A 26,605-nucleotide genomic window follows, 5' to 3' on the forward strand; every position below is an offset into this window, starting at 1 on the left:
TGCATATAATACACCAATTGCAGTGACTAAATATTGTTTGAATGAGAATAGTGAGAGTTGTTTAACTTTATAAACTTAAAAAAAATCATATCCAATCCACTATGCACATGAAACAAACATAATTGAAAAGTTTGAAATTAAGATATCTTTAAACATTGTTGGGAACAAAACTTATTCTATTGCCTGGTATCCAGCTTCAAGACCTATATCGAAAAAAAAAAAGCGCTAGCCAGTAGAATCATATTTTTACTTAAGAAATTTATATACTGATAATTATAATTTCAGAAATAATATAACTTTACGTAATGTGGCGAGTTTACAATAACTGACATGTAGCCATCCAGTCTGTACTTCAATACTTGTGTTATGTTTGTTGGTTATCTATAGCTGCGATGACAATTTTTTTAACTTTAAAAATTTCCATATTCCATAATTAAGTTTTGGAATAATACTACATGTATTAAAATGAGTACAACTGAGTCGAATATCAAACATGGAACGACAATTGACAGATTATCACTTTCAAATTAGCTTTATTAAATAAGTAGCTTGTATTACTAATTCTATTCAAATTTGAAATGCCAGAAGTCAATATTGGTTGGTAAAGCAACAACACTATTTTGTGTATATCAAAATGTAATTAAATGGTATCCTTGCCCTTGAATTGTTCAACATTGTCGCCGAATAATTAATTATCAAAGATAAATTTATTATTAAAGTAGAACGCTGATATGATTCACCGAATAAATATTTAAACACGTTACATTCTAATTGTTAAACTTCGAAAGGTTGTTCATGGAAAACAAGTTTTTATATCCATATTTGGCAATATTTATTGTTTCTAAAATTAGAAACAGATAATTAATCATAAATGGTGTGCATTAAAAAGAAACACTATCATGTACTATAAATATCACTTATGTACATTGTATACTGCACATTAATTAAACGATGATATTTAAATAAAAGTATGTGTAGCTAATCCGTTATGTAGCTCTTAAATGAAATATCAGTCCTAAGACACATTGACACACACTTTGTTTGTTTGGGTTTAACGGCACATCGAAACATAACTTGCCATAAAGGATCGAACACAGTAATTATTAGAATAATATCAATAAACCGGATGTGAGTTAGAACAAGCTTATTAATGAGTTATACTTCAATCTTAGATTACAAGCTTATTCCTTTTTATAATAGATCAAAGTTATGGGTGGATCTGAGTCAAAAAGATCATGAACCTGTGTCAGATCAGTCAAAAAGGAAATGATTGGCAGAGAAATATTCATTGCAAGATTTACAAAAGGAGCATAATCTCATGTAAAAAAATGGGACTGTGTAACGCAAGTGGGTCCATTGTGACATCTTTTTTGAGATTTTTTGAAACATAAATTCAGAGTTTCGGAAGTTAAGCCCAAAATCAATCACAAATAGCCTGAAAGAGACCCAACACACAATTGTTGTCTCCCTGTAAACAAGCTCTTGTATTTGATTGTAATACAAGTAATGTAACTTTGCATGGTAAATTTATTTTTAAAGGTCTCATTCAAAGATATTCTTACTGTGAAAAATGTAATGAAATGTACCTCAAACATACCAAATACATTTTTTAAGAGAGACCAAAAATCCAAGTGTGCCTGTAAAGAGACATGACTTTATAGATTTAGGTCTACCTGGGACATTAATAAACCGGGCAGATAACAAATAGTGCAGTGTAATTTACATGTATTTATTTTGTTACTTACGTGCACGATTTGGTACAACTGTGTCATCTTAAAAGAAGCGCAATGTCAAGGTTCACTGTGATTATAAATACTCGTTTACTGAACAATTAACACAGTGCGCTGATCACGATTTCATTAAGATGCAGGGGGTCTGGATTTAGAATGTTAATGGATTTGTGAGTTTCTTATTTTTTTGATGACACACACACGCATTATAATAGATTTTTTATTATACTAGTTTGTTTTTATAATAATTGTTTGAATATAATTTTTAAAGGACAGTTGTACCCTTTTCTCATTGTTTTTCAGCACTGCTTAAAATTCTGGTAAAGTATTATTAATGTAAACAAAGTTTACGTACTTTTTAGAGCATAAATATGACTTTAGCATGGAGAAATCTGACAATATTTTATTTTAGAAGAAGTGGAACTTTATTCTCGACTGCACACCTTAATTAATAAGAAAACATAATCTGAACCGGGAAATAATAGAAATTGTACGACAATGGTTTGGTAATGTATATAATTATTCTTTTAGATAGAAATTTGATATTTGACTGATACTGAATGTTTATAATTAGCGAGGTATCTAATGACCTTGGAATAAATATTATTCCTTGCGGGCTGGAACCTGCAGGGTATTGGTACGCGATTAATTTTTAAGGCATGGAGGAGCACGTGGCCTGTTTTGGTACATGCAGGAGCACGTGATCTGTAAACCGTAAATGATTGGTTTATTGACATTTTCAAAAACCAAGCTAAACGCCGTTTTCCGGTACGTTACGGATTTAGCTGTCGGGAATTACACCTTATAATAAGTACTTAATACTATATTTCTATTTTTCTATCATTATTTTACCGTTTGAGGTAAAAAAACTTTATGTGTTTAAAAATTATCAATGTTCCTTTAATATCTATCTCAGTTTTTTAAAAAAAAATTGTTTCTACAATGAAAATGTATAAAATTGAAAACTTTTGTTTACTTTATTTTATTTCTCTTTTTTGCATGGAATTAATCATACAACGGTATTTCATCATTTTCTTGAAAAGAAATACTTAAAGCCAAAAAATACCATATGCATACATAGAGGATATTGAATGTGTGTAGTTTCATACTAAATTTATTGAACAAGTTGAATAAAATCATATTATGCGAGCCTCTGGCGAGCATAATATTGTTTTATTCAACGAGTTCAATAAATTTAGTATTGAATATACACGAATATAATATTCTATTTATCACATATATAAAATAAGAACAGTAAACTGTTAAAATGAGTCTTTTTTCAATGACGCGCCTATAGTGTAACGCTAACATTAGCGCGCTTTAACGCTATGTTTCTATATAGCGCAAATGACGTCACGTCAAAGTGTTATTACACTAGTGTAATATAGTTTTTATTAAATGGCTCTAGTACACTCCTGCGCCGCGGTTTATGTGATAAATAGAGGATATTTGTTTAGTTCAGTGTAAGATCGGAATTTATCACATAAACCGCGGCGCAGGAGTGTAATAAAGCCATTTAATAAAAACGATATTACACTAGACGATATTACACTAGTGTAATAACACTTTGACGTCACGTCATTTGCGCTATAAACATAGCGATAAAGCGCGTTAATGTTAGCGTTACACTATAGGCGCGTCAAAGAAAAATGACTCTTGATAACAGTTTACCGTTCTTATTTTATATATGTGATAAATAGAATATTATATTCGTGTAGATTCAATACTAAATTTATTGAACTCGTTGAGTAAAACAATATTATGCTCGCCAGAGGCTCGCATAATATGATTTTATTCAACTCGTTCAATAAATTTAGTATTAAACCTACACTCATTCAATATCCTCTATATATTTCACCGAGTGAGCACCAAAAGGTATATTTCACGAGTGGCGAAGCCACGAGTGAAATATGAACTTTTGGTGTTAACAAGGTGAAATATATTTCGATCTTACCCTAAACTAAACACATTTTCTTTTTATTATATGCAAAGAAACGTTTTAAAAAGACATTAAATCTAATACTGAATGAAAGGCGCGCAAAATAATAATACAACGTGACGTTATTTAAGACGTCACGTCATTAAGTTGGTACCCAGTACTGTGCACGCTGGTATTTCACTAAAACAACGTAAGGGGCTTAAATTCAAAACAGTGAAATTATCAAAGTGGTAATTTCACTGTTTCAAACAGTGAAATTACCAGTTTTATATCACTGATATATTTCTATAAACCACCGAAAAGCATGTAATAAATATCGTTATTACACGCAATTTAATAATGATACAGACGGTCGACCTCTCCGGTCTCCGATCGTCACCGGTCTCCAAAGACCGATTTTTGTCAACTACATTGTATATTCTCGATACAAACGTTTTAGTTTTTTTTTTGTTAAATGAAATATCTTAAAATTATTACAAATCCCCTCCCACAGAAAACAATTGTAACTTGTGCCTTTATTACTAATAAGTTATTTTTGATTTCCTGTTATAGTTTTCAAAATATTTTCATGGGCATACTTGTATTGTTAAACACTTTGTATTTAATTGTTTACATTTTGCTTCTTTTATGGCAAATTACCTCACCTTCAGCGCTACTAACTCACGTTTGTACATTCTAAAGAAGAAGAAAATATTCGTTTCTGAGACATAGTGTGCATATGAGTTAGTGTAAAGAAGATGTATTTAATAATGTGATTAACAAAGAAAAGCGCTGTTAATGTATTGCAATCTTTCAATATCAAACTATAGGAAAGTTAGGAAGGGGTCTGTGGGCAAAAAAATGAACTAATCTTTAGGTGTTGAATTATTTGAATTATGAATCACTCCGGATGTTCGGATATTATTATAATAAACAAATACATTTATATCTTTTACGGAGAATCAAGTCATGTTTCAACATGTAGTATTGGCTTTTTTTTTTTATCTTTGTATAGGTTTAATTTGTTGTTAAGTGTAACGCACTTGTTACTTTTAAATAAAGTCCTAGAAAGCGGTCAACATCATCAAGAAATTATTTCTTTTTAAATACTTAATGTTATGTTTTTATTTTTGTTTTATTTATTGTGTTGAATTAAGAGTGATATTAGACAGTTTAAAATACGTACCATTATGACTGAAAGAAATATAGGATATTTGATTCATTAATCAATAATTTGTGTTTTCTTTGTAAATGATTTAGATTTTCAGTTCATTCCAGAATACGTTAGAAATATAGAACAGTTACTATTTTGGAGTATCAACTCTAAAAGAATTCCAACAACAAAGTAGAAATGAAAAGATTACGGCATTCACTCAGGTATATTTCAAATGCAGGTATATTCCCCTTTGCATTCTTCTTCAGGCTTTTTTTAAAGACTATTAAGGTAGTAATAAAGAGTCTAAACAATTCTAATTTCCTAGTATGTGTTCGAAATACCAACTTCTGCAATTTATTGTTTTATATAATGCTTGCATTTTTAAAACGAACAAAGCAATGAAGCTAACATGTCAGAAAAGAATAGAACCTTCTTTTTATTAGCTAATGTTATCTTTTTCATTGTTAATTTACGTCTCTATTTTTATTTTTCAGACGAATTAAAAACGAGTCAGTTAATGGGCAGGTAAGTCAAATTTAACAATTACCTAAACAAAACATAAGTTATTGATATACATGATACAAAAAGATTGTTTGTAAGAATCAAATTCCATATATAAAGATATTTTGTTTAACTTTTACATTTTGAGCCAAACTTTCCTTCAATTATTTCCTTTGTTAACACAATTCACAGAACTGCCCAGGAAAACCAAGACCGTCTGATGTCCTGTCCGATACAGTTACATTATCATGGAGAAACCCTTCGAAATTTGGAAGTGATGACTACTATCAGGTCAGTTATAAAGATCTCGACAACGGAAAAAAGTGGAGTTTTTATCAAGATGAATTCAATTCTTCAACTGCTGTTCTTTGTAATCTTAAGTCGAATACACGATTTATTTTTCGAGTCCGTGTGGTGTATCAGAATGGCGAGGGTCCATACAGTAACGAAAGCGATATTATACGTACATTAGATTCTCCAGCCTCACGAATTGTACAGATGTCTGCTTTGAACGAGAAAGGAAGTCCATCACCGTCAATTTATGCATTGCCAGTAACTGAAGTAAGAGAAGCAAGAAATGAAATTGCAAAAACAAAGAAATTTGAACTCGGTAATTATATAATCTATTAGTACGATCATAGCAGCATAAGAATAAAACTATTTCAACTATATCCATGATAATCATGGTGTTTATCTGATAAATAATATCGAAATTATGATCATGCAACATTACACTTATTATTGCAGTATTTACCAGCAGAATGTTAACATCCTTCAGCGTAAAAATAATGTACATTTATATTCTTAATCTTTATCATGATTGCAGCGGATTACGTAAAATAAAGCTATAATGTACTTCAAAAAAATTAAGATTCTTTTCTTCGTTCTTTGCACGGTTACACATTTCCAAAGTTTAACAATTGGAATATTATAATAATTTCAAAGTCTTATAGCTCCAAATAGTAATTTCTGATACAAAGTAGGTGTTTGTGTAATAGGCAACTAAAGTAATGAATCGTTTTAATTTGATCAATGCCAGTAGTAAGCAACGCAACATGGACCTTTGAAAAAGTCAATAAAATAGCAATAAAACATTGAATGAATTAAAATACAACAATTCTAATTCAACAGTACGGAAATACTTCCCAAAATTTAAACATAATGCGTTTATTTAGGTTCACTTCCAAGAGACACTGGGATCACAAAAACAATTATGCTGGTTGGTGAAACTGGGACAGGAAAAAGCACATTCGTAGATGGATTAGTGAACTATGTTTTAGGAGTCAAATGGGATGATCCGTTCAGATTTACTGCAATAGATTTGGAGCAAGAAGAAAAAGACAAACAGAGAAATCAAGTAAAAACTTAATATATTCATCTTTTTTGTTTATTCTTTACCGGCCTTTTCCTTTTTTTAATTTAAAGAATCAGGATTGTTACCAATGAATGAATGAATGAAGTTAAAGCTTAACAACACTTAAGAGAACTTTTATATATGTATATAATTATGCTTCTAAAACAATTTTCAAACATCGACGATAAGTAAAATATGTGTTGCAAATATTTGTCCACATTATATGTAATAATTAAAATATATGTATTCATTTCTTATTGAAAAAATTGACTTAGACTTTATAGAAAATAAATTTTTAATTACCTCCCTTTATTAACTTGAAAATGTAAATTTGGTAATATCTTTTTAAATATTGGTTTTTGGAACTTACAATATAGATAAATCTTCATTTGAGCATTATATTTATGATATAAAACCATAAAAAATTGAGTTATAGGATCTTTAAAGCATGTTATTCCAGATGTCAAAATATGTATGAAAAACATTCAGTCATATTGTTTCATTACATTACAGGCTCTAAGCCAAACAGAATGGATTACATGTTACAAGCTTTACCCTGAAAAGGGTAGCCGTGTAAAGTACTCGATAAATATAATTGATACGCCTGGCTTTGGAGATACAAGAGGTCTAGAAAAAGATCAAGAAATCGTTGAACAAATCAGAAAATTATTTTCTTACAAAGAGCCAATAGGTGTTTTATTCATAGATGCTGTTTGTTTCCTAGTCAAAGCTCCGGATGCTCGTCTTACTGCAATTCAAAATTACATTTTTCAATCAATTATGTCGCTGTTTGGCAGAGACATTGAAGATAACATTTGCTCTCTTATTACCTTTGCTGATGGAATTGATCCGCCAGTGTTGCATGCAATGAAAGAATCTAATTTGCCGTTTGGCAAGAGTTTCACTTTCAATAACTCCGGTCTGTTTTCAAAAAATGTAGAACTCAGTTCTCATAGTTTATCCCCGATGTTTTGGGATATGGGATTGAAAAGTTTTGGCGCTTTCTTTGACCACTTAGAACAATTGGAAACGAAAAGTCTTCAACTGACAAAATATGTTCTTGATGAACGTGCCCGCCTAGAAGCAACGATTAAGAACTTGCTTCCGTTTCTTGACGTAGGACTTTCCAAAGTTAGAAACATGCAACAGGAAAAAGAGGTGTTTGAGCAAAATATGTCCTTGATAAAGGACAACAAAGATTTTGAATACGAAGTAGAAGAAACAGAACAAAAGAAATATAACTTACCTCGTGGCCAACATGTTACTAACTGTACGCATTGCCATTTCACATGCCACGAAAATTGTGCCCTGCCTGATAACAAAGCAAAAAAGGGATGCATTGCGATGGGAAAAGACGGAAATTGTAAGATATGCCCTGAAAAATGTTACTGGAAGAAACATGCAAACTCACAAATTATATTTAAATATGTTACTGTGAAAAAAAAGAAAACATATAAAGAAATGCAAATAAAATATAGAAAGGCAACGGGAACAGTGCTGTCACAAGAACAGATAGTAAAAAGGCTTGAAGAAGAAATAAATGCTCACATACAGGATGTTGACGACATGTTGTCAGCAATGAAAGTCTGCAATGAACGCTTAAATGAAATTGCACTTAGACCGAATCCCTTAACAAAGACAGAACACATTGACTTGATGATAGAGAACGAGAAGCGAGAAAAAAAAGTAGGGTTCAGCCAGCGGATTAACGTCCTAGAAGACTTTAAGAGAAGAGCCCAGATATCTATGAAGGCAGAGAACTTTCGAAAAGAAGCTTATTCCGCCTTAGATACGCCCCCTTTGCAGCTCACTGAAAACACTCGCGTTAAGAAAGTGAGCGATAGTGGAACATTCGACCAATTCGCAAGAGGTTACGTCTTAGATTGCGTTGAAACAGTTACAGATATAAATGTTAAATCTATAATTTGGAAATGCAGGTCATGGATAAGCAATCAAGACAATAATTGATATTTATATATTGTTATGTTGTATATTCAATCTATTCTTCTTTTTATTATAACCATTTAATTCATGTTGTTAAGACCAGAGCTGAAGTGACAATCCTAGGTATCAGAGAGGCATGATCATATATATAATATAGCATTAATGAATATCAAGTAAAGGGAAGTAATCCCATTAGCTGTACAACTAAACATGCACAGAGTTATCTAATCTTGATATCATAACATATATCAAAACAATTGAATCCAAACAGAATCCTATTTTTTTACTTCTTCGTAACATGAGGTGTATACGTGCACACCCATCTTTTCGTTATTTTAATGCTATCATTATTTTCTATGGTTAGCAGAAACGAAGCTTTATTTACTATAAAACTGACAGTACATTTTTAACTAAACTGTTATTTTAGCTTCGCCTGATATCGTATGATATTTTAAAGTTGATATGATATTAATTACAAAATAATCTATTGAGAATAAAAGTGCTACAAGACTGACATTGTTTACTTGTCCGTTTTGATAGTTAAACAATGTATATATTAAATGTGTAATACATCGTTTTAGATACAAGGAGAAAAAACTACCGATTTACATCAGTTGTGCTTGCGTGTGCGTGCGTGCGTGCGTGTGTGTGTGTGTGTGTGTGTGTGTGTGTGTGCGTGTGCGTGCGTGTGTGCGCGCATGCATGTCAATAACATATATGACTTATTTTAATATGCAATGAGACGAGTAGCTATTAATCCATATTCAACTATTGTTGTTTTCTATGTAACTTAATATAGTATTGTTTTATAAAAGAACATAGACAATCGATGCATAAATAAACAAATTATCCAAGATTAGATGAGTACACTTGATAAACCCTCGTCAACTTACTATAATATCCTCAGTAAGATAATTTGGTTTATAAACTTGTCGCAATTGTACATATAATTGTATCATAACTAGTTGAAATAACAATGATTTATCGAAATAAAAAGGGTTATGTTGTTTTTACTTCTTCGCATATTAAAACAAGAATTGTATTCACTCCTGAGAAAAAAAATGAATAAGACTCATTCCTCTTAGTCTGCTTTTGTATAGCTCAGAACTATTTGATAGATACAAACTTAACATATCGCATAGACAATTATTCCTTGGTTGAGAAGTCGGCATGTAGCTACCTTCTGTAACAGAATACCATTCTTCTGTGTCTTAGTTTTACAAATCCTGTAAGACAAACAAAATGAGACTGTTAATATTGTATAGATCAAATTCTTTTCTGACCAAATAGGTCACTTTATTGAACAAACATTAACAAACAGTAGTGTCTTGTTGAGTCAAATTGTCTCGACAAAACTAAGGTCGAGCTTGAAAGGCAGTCACCTTAATCATTCGAACTTTTTTTAAAGGTAACATCTATTTGACGTTGAAATTACATCTCTGCGTTTTCTTGAAGATGCTCATTGTCAGTGGCTATACAATACTTTTATATAGGATATTTATTAACAAGCAATCAGTACTGTCATGTGCAAACTACCGTCCACGCCCCCTAGCACCGACTTAAGCAGAATTCAACATTTAACATGATCTGGTAAAATTTTATGTATGTTTATCTTTTTAATGGATTTGCTTCGATTTTTAAGATAATCTCCGAATACATAAACATTTTAGATACATGTCTATTATTAGATATGAGTAGATCAAGTACCATATATCGTTATGTATTAATTATAATAATCACACACTTATTGCATATCAATAACTTTTTACAGCCGATTAGAAATTTCTGTATCTGTTTTGTTGGATTTTAATTCACACATCAAAACTGTTCAGGTAAAACTGCGACTTTTCAGCTCTACGGAGGAGGCACCGATTACAAAGAATATAACATCAAAATAAGCAACAAGTTGATTTCTAAGACATAGATATCAATATTAATATAAAGAATATTCCAAAGATAAGTGCATTATAAGCATAATCGCACTTATTCGCAGTCACTGACATAATAATTATATAAACAAACATTGGGAATTGCATATTACAAGTTTGCCAATTTCCGTTTTGCAATCGTTATGAAATCCATTGAGCAGGTATGTGGCCCTGGCAGCTGAACATACTGACTGCGTCATTTCTGTTGATACTATCTACTGCTGAAATGAAATCTATCTCAAAAGACAATACGTTAACTTACTTTCCTAAGGAACTTTATCAAAAATTACCTCCCAAATAAATCAATTAACAGACTTTGTTCATTTCGACTATTATTTTGTGTGTACCACATCAACTTGAAATTCTATCAAATAACCAATTTTAATGATAATATCCAAAAATACCCCCTATATAGTATAAATAAACCGTATGGGGGTATATTTTGGATATTATAGACCTGTATATTTTGGATATTATCGTTAATATTAAAAATATTAATAATTAAAGTTCCTGTGGAAAAAAAATAATAATAAAATCTCTAGCATGCCTACAATGATGAACAATGTCTTTCGTCTGCCTATTCATAAATGATATACATGTACAATACTGGTTAAAACAATTAACCATTGAAAAGTTTATAGGAATATCTTGCCATCAGATGTCTACTAGTTCATCTTCACTTGCTGCATTTCTTGCTTGGACGCCCTTTGATGCTTTGCATCGATGCTTTTCTTGTATGTTTCATAATTTATTATACGAAGGCTGATCCAGAAATACGCGGTATTATGAAACTGATTTAAAAAAAGTTATTAAACGCCAATAAAATAACACTGCCTAATACGTGATATGTACCTTTTACAAGAAAAGAAAAATGATAAACATGATCAATAAATCATATCAAGTGCATGCATATTTTAGCATACACAAAAACACACCGTATTATTTATTTATAATACAGAGTAATCGTATAAAGCGTTAAATTTGCCTTTACTTTCTTTGAATTTAACATTTCATAAACATATTAATAGATCTTGATACCTTTTTATATTAAAATACAGTGCGGTGAATGGAGATAAAGGCCTCTCAGCTAAGATACAAAAAATAATAGAAAGTAATAATAAAAATTATATAATTAGAAAGTATCATGAATAAAGTAATATTTTAAATGAACAAAAAAGTTTTACTCTTTCCTAGTTACTGTAGCACAAAAGCGCTGATTTTTTTTTCTTTGAACGGCTTTCAGCGTTATTCATTCTTGCTGATGAATTGCTGTCGATGTTATCATTAAAAAGAGGCGAACAGCTGATGACGTTACTAAAATTATAATGACACTCAAATTTAAATACCTTATAACTTTAACAGAAAAGCTTTTTTGAAGGTATGGTTTGGAATATTTAATGGCGAAATGTTGACTTTTACGAATCGTATGAAAAAAAGATTTATTATCATGAGAAAATATAAGTTTTTGCGAATTTAAACTAAAAATACCGCATCTCATCGGATAGTGAGGTTATTTTCAGTCAAAATTCACGTGAAGTAAAGCTTGCACAGGGTCAGAAAATTGTTAGGATGCTCCTTTGGATGTTGACTATGAATCCATTACATTGAATTACTCGAACACAGTTTGGATATGTTAAAATAGATGAATACTTACCGTTAGTCAATTGTATTCCCCGCGCCGACACGTATATACTGGTACAGCTGTCGACGCTGGAACAGCTGTCAGCCCATTTGATTGTACGGTGTGAGAAATGTGTATATGGCGCATAGTACGCTTGTGACAACTTGAACAGCGTTGACGTAAAACAAACTGTTTTAAATGCAGGGTATTTGCATGAATATGAAACTAGTGTCACATTATTATTATGATACATATCATAAATCCATTTTGTTTAATGACTGATGAAGAAAAACATAATAAAACATGTTCTTTTTCATGATATAAAACTTAAACTTAAAAAAACTTATCAAATATTATTCATTAAAAGCGCTTGATAAAACTAGGTGTTTAGACAAAATAAAAATGCGATTGTGACGAAACTATGCTAGAAAGGCTAGGATCTCACAATTAAGTGCAAGCGAGGTTTTACGCACGCGTAAAATGCCTGAGAAGGAATGGTCTGTTGTGCACTGCAGACGAATAAAATGCTACTAAAACAAATGTCTGTTAAGATTTGCGCAGTTGTTGAAATTAAAGGGGAAGTGTTACGACACGAAAATTCCATTGCGCATTACGACCGTACTAGTAGTTCTCGTTTATACTGGACAGGACGGGTCAGTCAACGTCGTAGTGTACCAGGAATCCGACACCATGTATCTTATTCACATATTATAGTCAGTGTTGCTTGTAGTGGTTTATCATAATGCATTGAACATACAATCAATTATTTCCCGATTTTATAAACGTTTAAGGCGGCTAGTCTTTGAAACCAGAACTATGTTCGCACAGCACTATCAAACTCATCTTAAAAGAAAAATACAAAACTTTAAAAGATAAATTTCTTCAAACCAAAATTTTCTCTAGTTTCTTAAAAAACAAATTGAGAAATTGAAAAAATAAGATGTTTTATTACAGTGAGATGCAACAGCTATCACTTTAATGCGTTTTGTCCAGTTCCCCTTTAGGTGGAGACAACGTATTAACGCATGATTAAATTTTAGTCAGGTTGGATGATATTAACTCTCGGTAAACTACAGAAAGTTGCATAGTCCATTATTTGTACACGGAGATCCACATACATTGTCTTTCCATTAGAAGAAAATGTAAATAAAATGTTTTGCAAACAAGCCAGAAAATTAAAACTGGTCATGAAAAAAAAAGAAAATATTCTTATAAAATTGAATATAAAAATACAACTAACAAGAAGATTTGCATAGACAAAACCAATAATAAAGAGGGAACATCAGAATCCGCGGAGTACAAAATAATAGGGTAGAAACTGAAAATAAAGACAAAAACACCTGGGGACACCTGACTGACAGTAAAACGTTTAACAGGCTCAATCAAACCGATCCTGTAACATTTTCAATTTTGCCGTGTTGGGTTTTCTTTAGGGATTCTTATTTCTCTCTATTACATTAAAATAGAAATATTAAGAATTTTCCCTTAAAAAACTTAATCAGAGCACATGAACACAAATGAGTTTTTTGGGTAGACATTTGAGGTCCCATTTGTCCCAAGAGAGACAAATGCGACCGCATCGGTCTTACATAAGGCAAATGTGTTCCGAGACAAATGTGAAAATTTGAAAACGAGAAAATTTATTTGTTTCTGGGGCAAAATGTGCCTGTATGAGATGATTTATATTTATAGATGTTTATGGAAAAGTCTCATGTATATTATGATATTTTTTTTGAAAGACGAGTTATACACAAAGGCGTAGGCACACGATCAGATCATTATACATACATACATACATACATACATACATACATACATACATACATACATACATACATACATACATACATACATACATACATACATACATACATACATACATACATACATACATACATACATACATACATACATACATACATACATACATACATACATACATACATACATACATACATACATACATACATACATACATACATACATACATACATACATACATACATACATACATACATACATACATACATACATACATACATACATACATACATACATACATACATACATACATACATACATACATACATACAATACATACATACATACATACATACATACATACATACATACATACATACATACATACATACATACATACATACATACATAAACATTTTTTTAGGTACCAAGTTGGACAATTTTGTATTTATATTTGTCCAAAATGATTGCTGAGCAGTAATAAATCAAAACGAAAATAAATTTGAGGAAGATTATTCCAACTGACTTTAATTTGTTTCAGAAATAATCAAAAATTGATGGACAGTTTCATAATATTACTTGGTCTTTTCTAAGATGTACACATATATGTGGACACACCCTTGCGTTTTTTATAGATTGCACTGTAGGAGCACAATAGTCTCGGAACTCATTTGCCTTATGTAAGACCGATGCGGTCGCATTTGTCTCTCTTGGGACAAATGGGACCTCAAATGTCTACCCAAAAAAACTCATTTGTGTTCATTTGCTCCGATTAAGTTTTTTTAAGGGACAAGACAGCACATTTTGTCTCATGCTTTTTAACGACAAGAAAACACAACTATCTCATGCATTTTCTATGAATCATTTGTCACATATTTTCCCTCGGCAGACCATTTTTTAGAATCGAGGTTCGCCGGTTTACCAAGATGTCAATGTAATCATCAATCTTCTATATAAAACTGATATTTTTTCAAAGAGCAACAAAACATAGCTAGACCATTTTAGAAAACAAATCCTTATCACATTTTAAGAGTTATGAAACAAAACTGATGGAAATTGATGAGAAAAGTTTTTTTTTTTAATAGGAGTCATGTATCTTATAAGAAAAAAATTTCTAGCATCACATTTGTTTATTGTAAAATCACTTAAATATCTGGTATGACGTGGAAGAACCACCAATATTTAAAACTGAAATTCACTTTATCAAATACCACATTTGCTCGCATTTTTCTACGCAAAAATATAAAAAACATATCCATGATGAAAATTAAAGAGAAAACAGCTTAAATTTAGATGTCTTTGGCCAATCAGTGTGTAAAAAGAGTGTCCCAATAACCTATCCACCATTAAGCGAGAGGGCCAGATTGCTCCCGAGCTGGTTCCTTTACCATAGTCAAACCTTTGGGAACACAGACACGGAAGCAATGCTCGATATTTTACCGAGAAACAAGAAAAAGAGAAATTCCGTCAAAACATCAAGCGATGCTCGATATTCTACCTTGAAAGCTCGTGGTACGGGATGCCTCTTACATTGTGAGAACTCGTGTTACAATATCTTTCCTCGATTCGTGTCTCGTCTTGCCTGATTCTGCGAGACCCGATATTCCATAATAATTGCTTTAGGAACTCATGCACATGTCGTAAGTTGCTTTTCAATGGCGGATCTGAAAGCAGCAATTCTCGAAAATGGCGAATATTTTTTTTATACACTTTTGATGAAAACAAAATACGTGTGGGATGATCTCATTTTTTCCTTATATCATTTAGGGTCATCCGTGGCCAAAAGAGAAAAAACCACTTGCCCCTAACCGCTGTAAGTTCGACACCCCATTGGGTGCGTCGAACTATTAATTGGCAGGGTACAAACGCGGAATATCTATCCGCGTGCCCACGAAATAGTTAGTTTTTGCGTGCACACACAATAACTAACCCTATAGAACGCAATAGCTATCGCAAGCGCACGTATAGCTATCATTTACGCACGTAAAATAAGAAAAACACTACATCCTTTTTATGCCACCGTAGATGCTACCTCGTTGTTGCATGGAAATATTTCTTAAATCATTTATAAAACATTAAGCACCGGAAAGAAGTTTCACAATTAACGATAAGAATGGTCTCTCTGCATATGTATTTGGGTTCTGGATACTGCAACTGGTAGAAATTTTCAGAACAGGGACATAAATGACTCCCTATGCAGAGGCCGGAAGTTTTGATAGTGACCAGAAGTGACCTTAAACGGTTTTATCAACGGTTTTTACAGAAAACACAGAACTATGGCCGGAAGCCGGTAAACGGACGGGGAATAATTATTACTTTTTTAGAATTTTATGGAAGGATGTGAGACAAATGTGCTTTCGAGTGTCCTTTCTATTGTGTGTCGATCACATCTGTCTCATTTCCAAATTGCCCCAAATATAAATGTTTACCAGCGCATCGGTCACAACTGTGCTCCGAGACAAATGTGCTCCTACAAAACACGTTACTTTTAAGCTCGACTTTTCGATAAGAATAAATAGAGCTGTTGTCGTCACCCGAACGTCGGCGTCGGTGTAACCACTTATTTTAAAGCTTTTGTAATACCTCAAATATTTTCAAAGTCCATTGACATATGGCTTTGACACTTTGCACATTTGTTCATCATTATGACCCCAACCTGTAGACAGGAGGTGGTAAATGTATCAAGCATTTTGACAGAATTATGCCCATTTTTCGACTTTAAATTTACATTAAAGTTTTTTTAATATCTCAAATATTTTCAAAGTCCATTGACATATGGCTTTTAAACTTTTGCAACATATGTTTACCATAATGAGGAGGAGGTAACTGATCAAACATTTTGACAGAATTATGCCCCCTTTTTTAGTAAGAAATCACGTTAAAGTTTTTATAACACCTCAAATATATTCAAGGTCCATTGACATATGGCTTTGAAACTTTGTGGCAATTGTTCAACATCATGACTCCAACCTGTAGGCAGGAGAAGGTAACTATCAAGCGTTTTGAACAGAAATATGCCATTTTTACTTAGAAGTAACGTTCAAGTTTTTGTAACACCTCAAATATTTTCAATGTCCATAGACATATGGCTTTGAAACTTTGCACACTTGTTCACCATCATGACCCAACCTATAGACAGGAGAGAGGTAACTGTCTCAAGCATTTTGTCAGAATTATGCTCTTTTTTCGACTTGGAATTTTGTTATTTTTTTGTAACACCTCAAATATTTTCAAAGTCCATTGACATATGGCTTTGAAACTTTGCACACATTGTTCACCATCATTACCCCAATCTGTAGACAAAAGGAGGTAACTCTATGAAACATTTGGCAGAATTATGCCCCCTTTTTCAACTTAGAATTTACAATTAAGTTTATATTCGTATATTGGCATCTGGCTTTAAAACAAGTTGAAATTTTATACACATCTTTGAGAGCATAATAGGATTCTGTTCAATGCCTATAACTGTAACATGGATTTAAAGAAAAAAATTGCCCTTTTGTTTACTCAGAAAATTTTACGTTATTAAGGCTCTTTTACTTTCAAGCACTAAGAACAGTCGAGCGTTGCTGTCCTACCGACAGCTCTTGTGCATCGTGCTATCGTTGACGACCCAAATCATTCAGTGTAAATTTAAAAATTAATACTACAATAAAATATGAACGAACAAATAAATATATAGAAGTTTATGCTTTGTTTTATCGTCTTATCTTAAAAAAGCACTTTACCTTTTATACCTGATTAAATACAGCTGAAGCTAAATTTTCAAGGATTTTCTGTGCCAAACTCGGATAAGTTTCTACTCAATATAGCCACATTTTGTCTTATATTAGGAGTTACATACATACATACATACATACATACATACATACATACATACATACATACATACATACATACATACATACATACATACATACATACATACATACATACATACATACATACATACATACATACATACATACATACATACATACATACATACATACATACATACATACATACATACATACATACATACATACATAAATACATACATACATACATACATACATACATACATACATACATACATACATACATACATACATACATACATACATACATACATACATACATACATACATACATACATACATACATACATACATACATACATACATACATACATACATACATACATACATACATACATACATACATACATACATAAACATTTTTTTTAGGTACCAAGTTGGACAATTTTGTATTTATATTTGTCCAAAATGATTGCTGAGCAGTAATAAATCAAAACGAAAATAAATTTGAGGAAGATTATTCCAACTGACTTTAATTTGTTTCAGAAATAATCAAAAATTGATGGACGGTTTCATATATTACTTGGTCTTTTCTAAGATGTACACATATATGTGGACACACCCTTGCGTTTTTATAGATTGCACTGTAGGAGCACAATAGTCTCGGAACTCATTTGCCTTATGTAAGACCGATGCGGTCGCATTTGTCTCTCTTGGGACAAATGGGACCTCAAATGTCTACCCAAAAAAACTCATTTGTGTTCATTTGCTCCGATTAAGTTTTTTTAAGGGACAAGACAGCACATTTGTCTCATGCTTTTTAACGGACAAGAAAACACAACTATCTCATGCCATTTTCTATGAATCATTTGTCACATATTTTCCCTCGGCAGACCATTTTTTAGAATCGAGGTTCGCCGGTTTACCAGATGTCAATGTAATCATCAATCTTCTATATAAAACTGATATTTTTCAAAGAGCAACAAAACATAGCTAGACCCATTTTAGAAAACAAATCCTTATCACATTTTAAAGAGTTATGACAAAACTGATGGAAATTGATGAGAAAAGTAGGAGTCATGTATCTTATAAGAAAAATTTCTAGCATCACATTTGTTATTGTAAAAATCACTTAAATATCTGGTATGACGTGGAAGAACCACCAATATTAAAACTGAAATTCACTTTATCAAATACCACATTTGCTCGCATTTTTCTACCAAAATATAAAAAACATATCCATGATGAAAATTAAAGAGAAAACAGCTTAAATTTAGATGTCTTTGGCCAATCAGTGTGTAAAAAGAGTGTCCAATAACCTATCCACCATTAAGCGAGAGGGCCAGATTGCTCCCGAGCTGGTTCCTTTACCATAGTCAAACCTTTGGGAAACACAGACACGGAAGCAATGCTCGATATTTTACCGAGAAACAAGAAAAGAGAAATTCCGTCAAAACATCAAGCGATGCTCGATATTCTACCTTGAAAGCTCGTGGTACGGGATGCCTCTACATTGTGAGAACTCGTGTTACAATATCTTTCCTCGATTCGTGTCTCGTCTTGCCTGATTCTGCGAGACCCGATATTCCATAATAATTGCTTTAGGAACTCATGCACATGTCGTAAGTGCTTTTCAATGGCGGATCTGAAAGCAGCAATTCTCGGAAAATGGCGATATTTTTTTTATACACTTTTGATGAAAACAAAATACGTGTGGGATGATCTCATTTTTTTCCTTATATCATTTAGGGTCATCCGTGGCCAAAAGAGAAAAAACCACTTGCCCCTAACCGCTGTAAGTTCGACACCCATTGGGTGCGTCGAACTATTAATGCAGGGTACAAACGCGGAATATCTATCCGCGTGCCCACGAAATAGTTTTTGCGTGCACACACAATAACTAACCCTATAGAACGCAATAGCTATCGCAAGCGCACGTAATAGCTATCATTTACGCACGTAATAAATAAGAAAACACTACATCCTTTTTATGCCACCGTAGATGCTACCTCGTTGTTGCATGGAATATTTCTTAAATCATTTATAAAACATTAAGCACCGGAAAGAACGTTTCACAATTAACGATAAGAATGGTCTCTCTGCATATGTATTTGGGTTCTGGATACTGCACTGGTAGAAATTTTCAGAACAGGGACATAAATGACTCCTATGCAGAGGCCGGAAGTTTTGATAGTGACCAGAAGTGACCTTAAACGGTTTTATCAACGGTTTTACAGAAAACACAGAACTATGGCCGGAAGCCGGTAAACGGACGGGGATAATTATTAACTTTTTAGAATTTTATGGAAGGATGTGAGACAAATGTGCTTCGAGTGTCCTTTCTATTGTGTGTCGATCACATCTGTCTCATTTCCAAATTGCCCCAAATATAAATGTTTACCAGCGCATCGGTCACAACTGTGCTCCGAGACAAATGTGCTCCTACAAAACACGTTACTTTTAAGCTCGACTTTTCGATAAGAATAAATAGAGCTGTTGTCGTCACCCGAACGTCGGCGTCGGTGTAACCACTTATTTTAAAGCTTTTGTAATACCTCAAATATTTTCAAAGTCCATTGACATATGGCTTTGACACTTTGCACATTTGTTCATCATTATGACCCCAACCTGTAGACAGGAGGTGGTAAATGTATCAAGCATTTTGACAGAATTATGCCCATTTTTCGACTTTAAATTTACATTAAAGTTTTTTTAATATCTCAAATATTTTCAAAGTCCATTGACATATGGCTTTTAAACTTTGCACATATGTTTACCATAATGAGGAGGAGGTAACTGTATCAAACATTTTGACAGAATTATGCCCCCTTTTTAGTAAGAAATCACGTTAAAGTTTTTATAACACCTCAAATATATTCAAGGTCCATTGACATATGGCTTTGAAACTTTGTGCACTTGTTCAACATCATGACTCCAACCTGTAGGCAGGAGAAGGTAACTATCAAGCGTTTTGACAGAAATATGCCATTTTTACTTAGAAGTAACGTTCAAGTTTTTGTAACACCTCAAATATTTTCAATGTCCATAGACATATGGCTTTGAAACTTTGCACACTTGTTCACCATCATGACCCCAACCTATAGACAGGAGGAGGTAACTGTCTCAAGCATTTTGTCAGAATTATGCTCTTTTTTCGACTTGGAATTTTGTTATTTTTTTGTAACACCTCAAATATTTTCAAAGTCCATTGACATATGGCTTTGAAACTTTGCACACATTGTTCACCATCATTACCCCAATCTGTAGACAAAAGGAGGTAACTCTATGAAACATTTGGCAGAATTATGCCCCTTTTTCAACTTAGAATTTACAATTAAGTTTATATTCGTATATTGGCATCTGGCTTTAAAACAAGTTGAAATTTTATACACATCTTTGAGAGCATAATAGGATTCTGTTCAATGCCTATAACTGTAACATGGATTTAAAGAAAAAAATTGCCCTTTTGTTTACTCAGAAAATTTTACGTTATTAAGGCTCTTTTACTTTCAAGCACTAAGAACAGTCGAGCGTTGCTGTCCTACCGACAGCTCTTGTGCATCGTGCTATCGTTGACGACCCAAATCATTCAGTGTAAATTTAAAAATTAATACTACAATAAAATATGAACGAACAAATAAATATATAGAAGTTTATGCTTTGTTTTATCGTCTTATCTTAAAAAAGCACTTTACCTTTTATACCTGATTAAATACAGCTGAAGCTAAATTTTCAAGGATTTTCTGTGCCAAACTCGGATAAGTTTCTACTCAATATAGCCACATTTTGTCTTATATTAGGAGTTATCATGTATGTGTTAAACCTATCAATAAGTTGATGATGTAACATTAATTTTCATGATCCGGCGCATTTCCGCTTAAGGGTGATAGGTTTATATGCTCTTAAAACTAAACAGGATCTGAAGCATATCATACGGAAACATGTATCAGGTACTTAAACTTGTGGGTGTTTTAATCTTTCATGATAATCTTTCAGGGGAAGGGGGTACCTCATTTAGTTAGGAAACATGTATGCATGTACATTATGAATATATAAATATGCAGTTAATGAACATAATTATATCATAAAGTCACAGTGATGCATTTAAACTGTATAAAAACCATAAAACGTACGGAGAAAAAACCAAAACACAGTCTTGTATAGACTCACTCATCTTTCACTGTAGTCTGCTCTTGAACATTGTTACCAGCCATATTAAATCACTTTTTGAAAATTCGTTTTAGCAATTTGCTTGATGTTAAAAGGTTTCTAGTGACCACCTTGTTCTACAGACAGGTAGATGTTTCTTACTTACTCTTAAAAGAAACATTCTTCACCAATTAAGCTAGATAGTCGCCATACGACCTTAACAGTGTTGTTGCAACCCATAATTCATGCGCTGGCTCGAGCCAACGGAACGTCGATGCCTCATCGTGCCTGAAATAATGCACGGAGGTCATCTAATACTAGTAAAGCTGGAATGTCGCCGTATGACATATACTGTGTTGGTTCGACGTTAACACCCCTCCCCTGAAATGTACACATTTGTAAGATCATGGAGACGGACACAATGATTCAAATAAGATCGTAACAAGCCAAAATTAGTATCAGTTGATAAAAGAATGGAACTTACTATTTTGTGATAAAAGTTTATTTCAAGAAAAGTATTTTACTTAATTGCTTTATCAATAATTTAAGAAACATTAAGTATGAATTGGCCACTATCAGAATAAAGGTTTACTCAAGAATTTTGTCTCTCAAACAGGAAATGTCCAAGAACTTTTGTTTGGAGTAATGTTAGTCTCATATCAATCAAAGTTAATTTCTAGCGTACAACAAGAAACCACTGAATGTAGTATATCGGCCGTCACCATCGTTTCCCTCCAGAGCACCTTGTGATGCAGCCTCAATCCAAACTGGCTTTCCCTTAGCCACATGTATTATTGCAGTATTTGTACCCTGAGCATCATGATATGTGTGCATACCTGAAATTCCGTATCGAATAGTTTTGAGTCAAGGCGAATCAAATTTTACTTTTGCAGTAAATGAAAGTTTTAAATCATTAATTGTTTAATTTTCAAAAATGACAATAATTCCCAAAAATCTCTCTGAATGTTTGCAATATATTTATTTAAAAAAAATAGAGAAAAGAAGAATTCCTAAAGAAAGCCCAACTAGACAAAATTGAAAATGTTGCAGGCTCGGTTTGATTGAGCCTGTTCATGGACGGTAATGGAAACTGCAAGTTATCGTCCACGCTTCCTAGCCCTAGCACCGGCTTAAGCAGAATTCAACATTTAGTAATGGTAATGATGAAATTTTGAATTTAGAAACATAAGCGGATGTGTTCATACGGCGGTTATTATGGAACCCTCAATGTGACACTTTCGTGCCATTCCATGAAAAGTGGCGTATGGTCCCCAAGTAAAAGAAGGAAACCTAGTGATTTGCACTATTTTGCGATACAAACATGAATTGTATTGATAGAAATTTCTAACCAATCAGATAACAATTTAGAAGTTACAAGTAGACACATTTTGTTAACTTTAAATGTACCTTCCGCAATAGCTCCATTGACAATGTTACCGTTGTACATAAGATTAACACGGACCTCATTTGTATTTCTCTGTGCTATGGCGTATGTAAAAACATAAACTCCAGTCGTCTGTGTTCTGGAATATAAATCGATCAAACATTTGTAACGTCAATCATTCCTGAATTGTGATGAACATAAAATATTCTTATCATTCAAAATGTCTAACATGTAGACATTTAAATAACTTTAAAATTAATGTAGAATAGTACAATAAATACCCATACTTGGACAGACTCTGAAATCCACGTTACATTATTTCGTTTATAATACATTTATCTATTTAATATTTATTTTTATAATAGATAACAAACAAACAGTTCCAATGGGACTATATTAAGCTACATAGTTAAAATATTTTTGAATTTGAAAACCGTTATATGTAACACACTTTACTGTGTTTAATATTGAAATAGAATAAGCATATGAAGGTTGCTTTCATTCTAAAGAAATGGTGTTATTCTACGAATAATTCTACTGGTCATATCATTTATCATATGTCTCTTCAAACACATTTCGAATAGATTAATTAGATCGTATAAGATGCAGTAAACATCGTTTAACAACCTGACCACTCCTGTTATTGCTTCATACCCGTCCCCATCATTCAGTAACACTTTGTCGAATTTCACGTGTTGTCCTTTTCCAAGAAGATCGTATCGTTTGCTGAGAAATGCGGAAAATGCAATTTTACTTCCTCCATACCACGAACTTACACCATTGTCCGGATCTTTAACTGTTGTAGCTTCCAGTTCTGTGATACATTCGATCATATTATATCTTGATCAATGACAAATTAAGTGGATATCAGTTTATATACACAAACTTGCACTAATGAATTAATGAAAGGAGCAATTAAGTGCATGAATAGAATGACCAAATCAGTGTTATACATTGTACATTATTTAAATGATGAATCTCAGTTGTGAGCGATTAACGCTAGTGGAGCGGGAAATAAGGTCTCTCCTGTCAAAATAGTGCAAATTGTGATACAAGCATGAAACTTTCAGGAAATCATCTTTAGACTATAGAGATTCTAAAAGTGAAGTGGGGCCAAAAATATCTTTGCTCATACAAGATGGCCGCTATTTTCAAAATGGCCGCCATATAAATTTGACATACACTATAAGCTCATTCAGTGAACTTTTTGTACAGACCTGAAACTTACACCAAAGCATGTATAAAGTTTCTCCTTTACAAAAATTCAAATCGTGAACAAAATCAGCGTTCATACCTCTTCAGAATTCAAGATGGCGTCCAATATGGCCGCCGATATTATGCAAAACTGATATATCTCTTTTGTCATATAATTTGTATCACAAATTATGCATATTTTGATAAAAAGTGTGTAAACATATAAAAAATTATCAAATTTTATGTAAACCACAATGTAAGTCAAGCTTTTTAATTTATTCATCCAAAAAGTATCGTTAAAAATATTAAGACAAAGTGCCAATATTTGCATATTTCTCTAACATAGTTTTCTAATAGGTCTTTGTACAAAACTTAAAAAGTACTTAGTTTCTAATAGTGTATTTGATATTTAATTAACACTATGTGTTTATTTGAAACATATAATCTGTAGGTTCTATATTTTGTCAAAGTGGGTGGGGTAAATATATCTGATAATTGAAAACAAATACAACGAAGTTTGTAAGTTAATTTTATTTCTTTGCTTTTTGTTAAACTTTCTATGAATTCTTAGGAAAATATTTACTGTTAAAAATATTTGTTTTTTAAGGAATTATTGTCTTCAGTCAGGTCAGGTCTAGAGCTGAAATGCACATACATTCATGTGTATACAGTCAGTTGTAAAATTTGTTTGCAAGATATGACTTGTTTCAATACCTTAAATATTATCAGTTAATTGTGACGACAATAGACTGAATATACATTAACAAAACATGCGTTAAATTTTATCTTGATTACGAATACAATTAAATCCGTAACAGTTTCTTTACGAAAAGATAAAAATCGCTTTAAAGTAAACACAATGAAAAAAATGAAGTTTGCATTAGATATCAAAGTCTTTCTGAAGGCTTGTTACAGTACGATTCAAAGTTATATCTACTTTCATGTCATTGTAATTAGGTATAATTGAATTAGCCCTGTTTATATAATAACATATTTAGACATGGTATTTTCAAAAGATACAAAGTAAGATTAAGACTGATACATCATATGATCTATGTGGTGTTAGATGGGTAGTGAAATAAGTATATCAATAGTATCGCTTAATAACTTTAATTGCTGCACACAACCTATGGGGTCACAATAATTATTACCTTGTGACTAGTCATGACCAGTAGATACTAGATAACCCTTATTAATTGCTTGTTCACTGGGTCAGAAGTCATGCATAATAACCTGATCACATGACAAATTGGCTGCCGATAGGGGGCATACATGTTTTACAAACATATCTTGTTTTAGCAGATACACTGCCTTTTTCTGAGAAGACTTCTTCTGGATCTAATGTCCTTATTCAGGGTGTAGAGTATGGTTTTTCTAATGTCCCTCTCCATAATATTTATTTGTCTTCAGATTTGGTAACTAGGCCAGTGGCTGTAGGTATAATATCTTTCTTACCCTTTAAAGGTGTTCATTTATTGCTAGGTAATGACTTTGCTGGAGATAAGGTAGTGGTTAATCCACTTGTAACTGACACTCCTTGTGTGGATCAGATACCTGACCCCATTAAGCAGGAAATTCCTGACCTTTACCCTTCATGTGCAATTACTCGAGCTATGGCAAAGAAGGCCATTCAAGAAGACAATTATTGTTCAGATATTGACTAAGCTGATACTTTTATAGGTCAGTCTTTTGATAATGAAATAAGTTTTTCTATCACTCCTGCTCTGCCTGAAACTCAGACAGAGTTTTCAATATCTGACTTTTCTACACCAAGATCTAAAGATCAAGGTCATGATACGCTGTCAAGGTCACAGCTTATCTAGGAACAACAAAATAATCCTGAGATTTCAGTCCTTTTTCAAAAGGCTTTTAGTGAAGATGAAGCTATACAAGTCCCTGTTTGTTATTTTGAAAAGAATGGGATTTTAATGAGAAAATGGCGACCGCCCGATGTCCCTGCTGATGAGGAGTGGACTGTTATTTAGTTATTCACCAAATTGTGGTCCCTAAATCATATCGCCAGGAAATATTAAACTTGGCTCATGAAACACCAATAGCAGGTCATTTAGGTGTTAATAAAACCTACCATAAAATTTTCAATCATTTTTGTGTCGCCTCTACGGAGTAGTGGCGACATATAGGGATCACTTCTCCGTCTGTCTGTA

At 32.6% G+C, this 26,605-nt stretch overlaps 2 protein-coding genes across 8 annotated transcripts; one reads left to right on the forward strand and one right to left on the reverse strand.

The window, feature by feature from the left end:
• Positions 1 to 1,758: 1,758 nt before the first annotated feature.
• On the forward strand, positions 1,759 to 9,593 carry LOC132724027 (uncharacterized). Of its 7 annotated transcripts, none has more exons than XM_060708834.1 (6): positions 1,759 to 1,900; positions 4,917 to 5,025; positions 5,299 to 5,329; positions 5,498 to 5,915; positions 6,481 to 6,662; positions 7,173 to 9,593. In XM_060708834.1, the coding sequence occupies exons 2-6, from the start codon at positions 5,000 to 5,002 to the stop codon at positions 8,625 to 8,627; spliced, it is 2,112 nt and encodes a 703-aa protein (XP_060564817.1). In that variant the 5' UTR covers positions 1,759 to 1,900; positions 4,917 to 4,999; the 3' UTR covers positions 8,628 to 9,593. The 7 variants fall into 7 exon arrangements, with proteins under 7 accessions (XP_060564817.1, XP_060564820.1, XP_060564821.1 ...); XM_060708837.1 differs by having other exon boundaries at positions 1,766 to 1,900; positions 4,927 to 5,025; XM_060708838.1 differs by having other exon boundaries at positions 1,819 to 1,900; positions 4,909 to 5,025.
• A 12,755-nt stretch (positions 9,594 to 22,348) lies between these two features.
• LOC132724024 (complement C1q-like protein 2) lies at positions 22,349 to 24,079 on the reverse strand. Its single transcript, XM_060708829.1, has 3 exons — positions 23,874 to 24,079; positions 23,270 to 23,385; positions 22,349 to 22,698 (listed from the first exon to the last, which is right to left on the reverse strand). Exons 1-3 carry the CDS (start codon positions 24,077 to 24,079, stop codon positions 22,532 to 22,534), a joined length of 489 nt encoding a protein of 162 aa, XP_060564812.1. The 3' UTR covers positions 22,349 to 22,531.
• Between the last annotated feature and the right edge of the window lie 2,526 nt (positions 24,080 to 26,605).

The sequence above is a fragment of the Ruditapes philippinarum genome, unplaced genomic scaffold, assembly GCF_026571515.1.
Source record: "Ruditapes philippinarum isolate M1 unplaced genomic scaffold, ASM2657151v2 ctg6665_1_1_1_1, whole genome shotgun sequence".
Lineage (NCBI taxonomy): Eukaryota > Metazoa > Mollusca > Bivalvia > Venerida > Veneridae > Ruditapes > Ruditapes philippinarum.